General features: G+C 31.6%; 1 protein-coding gene across 1 annotated transcript; it reads right to left on the bottom strand.

Moving 5' to 3' along the window:
• Window positions 1-4,325: 4,325 nt before the first annotated feature.
• Window positions 4,326-5,294, bottom strand: LOC130863139 (olfactory receptor 10AG1-like). Its single transcript, XM_057753053.1, has one exon. It carries the CDS (start codon window positions 5,292-5,294, stop codon window positions 4,326-4,328), a length of 969 nt encoding a protein of 322 aa, XP_057609036.1.
• Window positions 5,295-9,539: the final 4,245 nt, after the last annotated feature.

The raw sequence follows: 9,539 nt of genomic DNA, 5'->3' as shown, positions 1-9,539 counted from the left end.
AATACTGTGTTATTGTTGATGACCATGATCCTTATTGTACCAATCTTCCCTGTTAAACAATGGACAGAAAAATAGTGCAAAACCAATCTGAAATGAAATGGTGTTTGAAACTAAACCAGAAATAAATAATTCCATTTTTCTATTAATTACTTTGTGTAATTTTACTCAAATGCTGATAGTAAAATATCAAAATAAAGGTACAAAGTTTTTTCAGTCAATTGTAGTCTATGATCTTTGGAATTAGGTAAGTTAAATTCTTACCTTGATTTATTGACATACAAGAGCAAAATGATGAGGAAATTTCTTTTTCTAAGCTCAAGAGTTTACCTTCATTTGCAACAGAGGTCAAACACTTCTGAAATATATTCTCCTGTCACAACACACTCTTCTACATAACAAGGAATGTTCTCTACCCTAGGGACAACTCCTTTCCTTGGTAATTTCTAATTGTAAACAGCAACCTTCTTTAAAATGTCAGTCATGAATTTAACAAAACAAGTACCACAAATTAAATTAAAATCATATATATATATATATATATATATATATATAGTCAGTATTTGTTTCTGTTATTATTAGGAAACACTAGAATTGAAAATATGAGAAATTAGTAACTATACTTTTTGTAATGCTGAAGACTGAAACTAAAGCCTCCTGATGGAAAATACACACTCAGCTACTGAATCACTTTTCAGCAGTTATTTATTAGGGTAATAGACCAGTTGATTACAAAAAATGTTTTTGCTGTGATCAACATGCATATGTGTTCTTAGTGCTGAAGTCTGTTGTTTCTGACACATTCATAAGTGTTTCTGCATTTTATATATGCAAGATATTTTACCATGATTAAAAGTATGTACTATCTTAGAATACACTGAAATGTACTTTTTCACACCACAAATCTAATAACATTTTGACATCTTTAATATGTCTTTCATTCAAAAATATAGTGCCAAGAATAGACACATTTAATTCTAATTGACAAAAATACACAAAAATTCGAAACTAAATAAATAAATACAGCTGCCCAAGTTCCATTATTAACTATTTGAATCAGGAAATAGAATTTCAAGTAACAATAGCTCATCAAAATCTAGTTACAAATTTACAGCAAGTGGGAGAAAAAAAATCTGAATTTATTGTCTAGCTAAACTACCATGAATTTAGATGTCTCAGCCATTTAGACATCTACCTTGTCACTTAATGAATTCTCCATCAATTATTGCCATTTTTCATTCCCAATTCATAAAGAAAATTGAAAAAACTCAAAGACCCCATATAAACAGACATAAATTCACATTCACAAAATAAGTGGAAGAAAATGTTAAATGACTGAGAATCTGTCATTAATTTACAGGTGTTCAGATTAAGATTAGAGAAATTATGATTAAGAACTATGCAATTTCATCCTGTCTACATGTTGACATCCTTCCTAATGATGGAAGACTATGTGTTAATGGGCTAAACTTGACTTATACAGTTTGCATTAATGTGTTTAAATCCTAGTTGTTATTAACATACTGGTCGTTTTCTTTTTCCTTACATTTTGCCACTATGTAATTGGAATTGAGCAAATTTGACATGTCTTTTTTCCATTTATTATCTGAGTCAATCTTTGGTTGCATCCTTTGTTTTAATTTGCATCTTTTGTTGAAAGGTAAACAGTAATTCGGACATTGATATGATAATTTGAGCTGAATCTGGCCTGCCAGCTTCTCTCTTGAGTTCTAATTTCAAGGGTTCTAGAAAACACTATGCAAACTTTCAAAGGATAAAAACAATTAAGCAGTCCTAACCAGCTGCAACATCTATAAATCATAAAAATTACCAGTATGTCAAGATATGCACAAAGGTAAATTAAGTGGTATTCACGGGTTAATGGGATACAATTGCTGATTAATCAGACTTGGGAGCTCTTTAATAGGAGAAGACTCATGTCTACTCCAGGAAACAAGCCCAGCTTAGAAACGAATCTACTATTACAACTATTCATATTAGCATAATTTCTTACTACATTCGAAATCTTATCTTATGCCCATTAGTAAGTATAGCTACAAATCCTCATCAAAGGAGACTCTCTTTACTGCAAATGGAAACCACAGAAAACCACAGAGATCAAAAATGGTGGAGATCTCAGACCCAAGAGCTAATATATCCTGCGACTATGACTCTAAGAACTTCATGGAAAATGGTGCTAAGGGATTGTTAGAACCAGAATTATGAATAAGGTTGCTGTAAGACAATCTCTCTAGAAATGGTTGCATAAACAAGAGCATAATAAAGGCAAAAGCAAAGGACATGTTAACATGGGAAGAGGGAAATTTCCTAGGGTTCTAGTCTTAGACAAAAATAAAAAGAAGAACACAGGTAAATATTTTTTACTAGTAGAAGGAAAACTAGGCTTTCCTAGTGATTGGCCCCTTTTTGGTTGTTTGTTGTAGTGTGGTCAGCTTTAAAATCATGTATATATATGATTTTAAAGCATGCTGTATTTATATATAATTATGCATTTGTACACATGTGTATTTGCTTGTAGGCAAGTACATGTGAACATGTGTCTATAAAACAATAAAAATAAAAGAAAAAGTGACAATCGATATAGTAAGAATGAAGTGCTTCATAGAGATTCAAAGGAGAGTAATGGGATAAAACAGAAAGGAGAAAAAGGAGGGAAGAAATGGATTTAATATTATTTCAATTATATTATTTAAATAAATACAATTGACAAATAAAATTTTAGGGCAGATAGGGACAATGGGGAAACTTAAAATGAGACCCAGATAAACTGCTATTCATCCAAACCAATTGAAGTCAACATGTCATAGAGATGTTTTCAAATCAATTTCATCTGTAATCATTTTCATATTAAGGATTGCAGCTTTAAAGTTAATGAGACATATTCAATGCAATTTGGAATTTAGCTTCCATTTATGTTTTAAAGCCTACTTATGGTTGTTGTTAAGATTCCAAGCTTAATACCTAGAGAAAAATTGAGTATAATAAGATGTGATATACTTGCAAATACTCAGGATTTCATTATGATATCAGGAATATTAAAAAATTTCATTTTCCATATATAAAACTCCACATTAAACAGTAAAATACAAAAATATCTCATCTTTTGTCACCATAATCAAAATATCCTAAGTGAATAAACATGTTTTCACATTTATGTATAATATAGATTAAAAGATACTATGGTTAACAAATACGTATAGGCAGTATGTCGATGCTCTTGTTTTGTTTGTTGGTTTTCAATGCTACAATAAAAAAATGAAAGCAATAGCAAAATCAAAAACCAAAGACGACTGCTATGGAAACCTAGCACACTGCCACTGAGCAATTTTACCCATAATATTTACATAATGTCTTGTTTAAAAAATCTTTAAGAACTTTAACTACAACCATTTATGAAAATATGATGTGAGCAACAATTTGAATATAATAGAAATTTATAGATGAGGATGGATTTAAAAGTATATTTTATGACATAAACCATTTTATGATAGTTCAAAAGATTTTTAAAAGTATATTTATTGATATTATCATTGTCCAAGTCTCACTTAAGCCACCGTTTCTGGTATCACAGCTGGAATCCTTGTCTTCTGACTTTTATAATCCCCTTCTACTCTTTTATCACATTTCCTGAGTGTTATATGCAGGAGATGAACTGAGGATGTATAATTTGGTGCTGGACTTTTCATAACCCATTGTTATTATATTCAGTTGTGGTTTTCTTTAATAGCCTGGTGTGGGAGGTTCTTCTGTCTATGTGTTTCTGTGTGAGTATTTCAGGGCTAAGTGGTGGAGAACCAACAAGCATCCAACAATAGCCTTCATTTTCAATAAAGAAATGATACTTGATGAGGCTATCTGGCCTGAAATCATATATACACAAACAACACAGAAAGACTGAGAAAGTTGTCTTAATGTATTTGTTTATATCTATATAACTATCTATCATTTATCTATCAGTCATTTATATATTTATGTGTCTTTATATTTATCGACTTATACATCATCTATCATTTAAATATCTCTATATATATATATAACCAGCTATCTAATCACATACCAATAATAATCAAAGAAAAAGATTTCATCATTTTGGAAAGGAGATGGTGTAGGTAACATGGAATGGACAGGAGGAAGGAGCATGGGAGAGCTTAGAAAGAGGGGCAGGAAATGGAAAATGATAGAATTATATTTTAATTAAATACATTAAATTTAAAAAGTAGATCACATTATAACATAAACACAGTGGACATGTAAAAGGAATCTAAACATTTGGAATATTTCTGATAAGTGTTGAAGAAGCTGTTCATTCACTTGTATATAACTCTGTGGCTCTTCATTTTAAGTAAAACTCTTCTCAGAGCTGCAATCACATCCTTGTTCCTAAGGCTGTATATCAGGGGGTTGAACATGGGAGTCACAGTTGTGTAGACCAGAGAGAGTAGCTCATCAGTTCCTGCAGAATTAGTGGATTTTGGCCTAAAGTAGTTAATGGTCCCTGATCCAAAAAACAAAACAACTACCACCAAATGGGAAGAACACGTGGAGAAGGCTTTTGCCTGTCCTGTGGCTGTTGGCAACTTCACAATGGTGGCAATGATTTTGCTATAAGATCCAAGTATCATCATAAAAGGGAAGGCAACAAACATCATAAACACTACATAGACAGCCATCTTACACATTGAAGTATCCCCACAGGCCAGCTTGAGAACTGGTGGAATATCACAAAAGAAATGGTCTATTCTATTAGAATGACAAAAACGTTGAGAGAATATTCCACAAGTTTGTCCTATCTGGATTGGGATGCCACCAAGCCAAGAGCCAATGGCCATCTGAGTACACTTTGTTGGGTTCATGACCAGCGGATAGTGCAGAGGGTTGCAGATGGCCACATAGCGGTCATAGGACATCACAGCCAGTAGAAAACACTCAGTAGCTGCCAGAATTGTGAAGAAAAACATTTGGATGGCACAGGCCAGAAGACAAATTTTTCTATCTTGAGTCCAAAGATTGTACAGAATCCTAGGAAGGGTGACAGATACATAACAGATTTCCAGAAATGAAAAATTGGTCAGAAAAAAATACATGGGCTTTTGTAGTGCCGGATCAATTCTGGCTATGACAATTATTAAGCTATTTCCTATTATGATAATCATGTACATTATGGAGAACATCCAAAACAGAAATCCTTGTAGGTTGGGAAGCTCAGAAAATCCCAGAAAGAGGAACTGTGTCACTGTAGTGGAATTATCCTCTGGCTTGTTCCCTGTGTGTTCCATCTGCAGGGATAATTCAAGTAAAAGTGAAATGATTTCCTCGTGATTGTCTACTTTTTCTCTACTATTGAGACAGGGTTTCTCTGTGTTTCTTTGGAGCCTGTCTTAAAATAGCTCTTCTAGACCAGTCTGGCCTCAAATTCACAGAGTATTTCTGTACAATGAAAGTATCATAATACTCAAACTCTTAAATGTGCTCATTAGGATTTTTCTTTTCCTTTTTAATATCCTGGCTAGATGTCAATGTATGTTCTAGTTAATAATAATAAGGTATGCCATTATTACTCAGTATCAGAACTCCAAATTGATCCTCCTTTATGCAACAATTCTATTCCTTCCATTTATATTTTTCTTCTTGCCTAATATTTTATTTTTATATGTGTAATTTTCTCACTTAATGTTTTACAGTTTAATAAAAATTCATTTTGCTATTTTAAATTATTGTTTTACGTATGTTTTATCATGTTTTTCGTTTTGCCCACACCCTCCAGATCCTTTCCACATCCCTACTCTCCAACTCTTTGTTCTTTCTCTCTGTTACTCTTTCTCTCCAAACAATGAAAATCAAACCAAACAAAAGACAATAATTTTCAAGCAAAACAAAAGACCATAAAAACTAAAATTAAAACTAAAAAAAAAAAAACACGAAGTTTATGCTGTCTCTTCCAAGTCCTCCTGAGCAAGATGTCCTGTTTGTATACCCAGAGACACTTTATTAGAGAACACATGTTTTCCATTTCCCAGCAGGTATCAATTGCAATTAGTTTTTAGGTTAGGAGTGGGAATTCATGTTCTCTTCTGTCTCTAAGTGCTGAGATTTTATCTTGTGTGAACCTCAGCTGCTCTAAATATTCTTTAAAGATTTTTAAAAGAATTTAGGCAAGAATATATTTATTGTCTAAAACTGATTTTCTCAAACATTCTTAACTTCTTTATTCTGGCACAAAACCTTTCATTGTTAAATAATTATTAACAAACTACCATGCATAGTGAGGTGCTACTAATATGTAATGCTATGCTTATCTTTAATTTTAAAGTCCATTAAGATTGACATTCAACACTTTAATTCAGATTTTAAGAAAAATTAAGGTGGATAATCTAATTTTCAGGATTAGCTTCTTGTATACATTAATTCAGGAGGCAGAAAAATTGTCACTGACATTGATGACCAAAGGGAGAGCTAAGAAGGGTGTGCACTTCTATACTCTGAAAGTAGAGATGTTGCAGAAAGGGTATTTACTGCAATTTTCTTTGGGCTGTTCCAAAATCTTTGAAATCTTCACTATTGTCCTTATTATTTTGCTCTCCTTCATTTCATTCTGTCTTCTGCATTGTATTAGTCCAAGGGTTCACTGACACACTTATTATTAAGTTCTTATTTATCATAATCATCTCATTTTTGTCACCAGGCAAATATTATAATTTCATCTGGTATCATATATACATGACATTCCATATTTTTATATATATTCTATAATTTATATTCAGTCATGTATTCAGTAGACGAGTTCTTTGGAATAGCTCTTATTTCATCTAATCTTACAGAAATAGCTCACAACATACATTTTAAGGATTCACTGAGTAATTTCTAAATGAATCATTATTAACTCAAAAAGAAAGGTGAAATTCACAGCAAATAGAAGCCAGACCACCAGTTATATTTAAAGACTTACGTGTGTGTGGTTTTCCAAGAGGTCAGTTCTAAAGCATATGTATAAGCTGGAAAGCTTGTGTTAAATTTGAAAAACTAACCTAATAATTTTCTGAGTATAGGAATGTAAATTTATAATTTATTTAATATTCTACAATTTCATTTTGAATGTTAACTAAAAGCAATTATTAAAATATGAGAATGAATTTACTGAAAATTTAAGGAACAGAAACAAGTAGGAAGTACTCACATCTTGAAGGTGACTTACAGTCACAAACGTACAACACAGAAGTTTCCATTTTTCTACACTAAATAAAATTCACGTGAAGATTTATTCAACCACCTAATTGAACATATACCTGATTATAGAATACAGTGTTAAAAAATTTCATCCATTTCGTTAAGGACTAGAAAGTATTGTGTTTTCTGAGTTTGTTCAGACAAACATTTTCCTCAAAAATTGCTTCGATCAGACAATGCCACATATAAAATATCACCTTGTTCTTCCTATAGTGTGCCCCTTCTTACAGTTTTCGCCTTTCATTGCTCTTTAAGTAATAGAGCGTATCTCTACATTGGACTCAACAAAGTTGTGAAGATATTCAAAAGAAAAAGATAGCCGGATGAACAGACCCATTTCCTCAACATCTCTAGAATTTTATTTCTTGCTTTATTAAATTTCTCTGATATTTTGCTTGGTTTTAGTTGAGGAAGTCTCACTTTTACACCTTAAAAGAACAAGTAATTTTACTCACCTTTAGGAGTTTTAACATTTAAAACTACAAAAAAGAAAAAGTTAATGCAATTGTATGACTCAAGATGTTCTTAAATTCTCATATTTTTTATTTGTTTGTTGTTCTGCTCTAACGCAGGGATTCATGCATGTCAAACAACACTCTAACCTGACCTATTTCCTTAGTATAAACGTTGTATAATTGTCTTCCAATGGACTGTAACATATCTGCTATTATGTTTCTAACAATTTGAAAATATTTTTGGATACCATTAGAAGTGAGAAATTACAGTAGGAAGGAGAAAATCAGTAGGCATCTCAGGTAGGTTTGGGCATATTGGATTCGTGTACCTTACCTTAATTTAACTTGCATCTTTTTTGAAACACTGATTTCTGTTAATGTACCTATTGCTGTGATATTAACAGGAACAATTAAAATCAATTAGAGTACACCTAACACTTTTAATTTTATGAAAAAGTGTATGAATAAAATTGAAGATGGGAAATAAAAAAGTTCCCCTCTTTAAAGCCAAAAGGAAATATGTTAATTTTTCTAGATTAATTTATCACGAACAGTTAGGAACACTTTGGGTAAGAGTAGGTTACCAAGAAACTTCAATCATATTCATCAACATTTTGATCTTCTGCTATGCAGTTGGAAATCCAGATTTAATACAGATACATTTAAACATATCTGTCCAAAAATAAAATTACGTGATACATATTAGCACATAAGATAACAATATCAATGATAAAAATTTTCCTCATCCTCCTTTTACAAAATGTATTTTCATTTATGTAATTAATGTCAAATATTAAACAGCAAAAAGTCAGTCTGAAGTAATGATAAGTCCTTGAATTCTTTTCATTACTTTGTGTGATTCTACTAGAATGTTGATATTAAAAAAAATAAAAGCAAAAGTAAATTTGACATTTGCCAAAAGTAGTTCAAGAGTATCATTTTGGACTTAAACATATAGCATTCTTACGTTTATTGATTGATAAATTTCAGAACTGATGGAAAAATTAGTTGAACTGTGTTTAAGAGTTTGTTTAGTGTTAGACTGGGCCTCTTCTAGTATATATTCTATTGGAGGAAGACACACTAAAATTTCAGTGGGAGATCCTCACTACTCTAGGGAAAAATTCCTTTCCCATGTTACTTTTTAACTGAATGAAACAAAATTCTTGCTACTCAGGGAGTTTAAAGTAATAATAAAATGAATAAATGAGGGGAATGATAGCCTTGGGCTATTGATCCTATATACCCTTAACCTTTATGTTTTGTGTGCGGTTATTAAGAAATGCAAGTTCTGACAGCAGAAACATAATAAAGTAGTAACCATAATAATTAGAATTATTTTCCTCTTTTTGAAGTATTTTGAGTAGATCTCAATGACAGTTGCATATAACGGAAGAATTTTGCTGCTTATCTAGTTTCTCACTCTTTTAGCTCCTTCTTAAAACTATGTAGTCACTCAGTTGCATACACATACACAGACACACACACACATGCACACACACACATATGTACAAAAGACATATTTAAAGAAGAAAAGTAAATCCTGTGTCCACATTTACTAATTTACTATATTTTGTTTAGACTCAAGAAATATATCTGAGGTGATTCATGCTTTGACATCATTCACTGGAAAAGTATTTATCTCTGTTCATAGAATTATTCTATTGAATTTTAAAATAGATGGCTATATTTCAGTATTATTTATGTACATAACCATGATTTCCCACAATATGGATTATTTGTATACATACATAAAATATGACTCTGTCTACTATACTTAATAAAAAGCAGAAAAATAACTATATGCACCAAAGTGAGTACAGTGAGGGGCTTGAAATCACT

This window comes from Chionomys nivalis, chromosome 2 (genome assembly GCF_950005125.1).
Source record: "Chionomys nivalis chromosome 2, mChiNiv1.1, whole genome shotgun sequence".
Taxonomy (NCBI): Eukaryota; Metazoa; Chordata; class Mammalia; order Rodentia; family Cricetidae; genus Chionomys; species Chionomys nivalis.
This window is presented reverse-complemented; position numbering and strand designations above follow the sequence as displayed.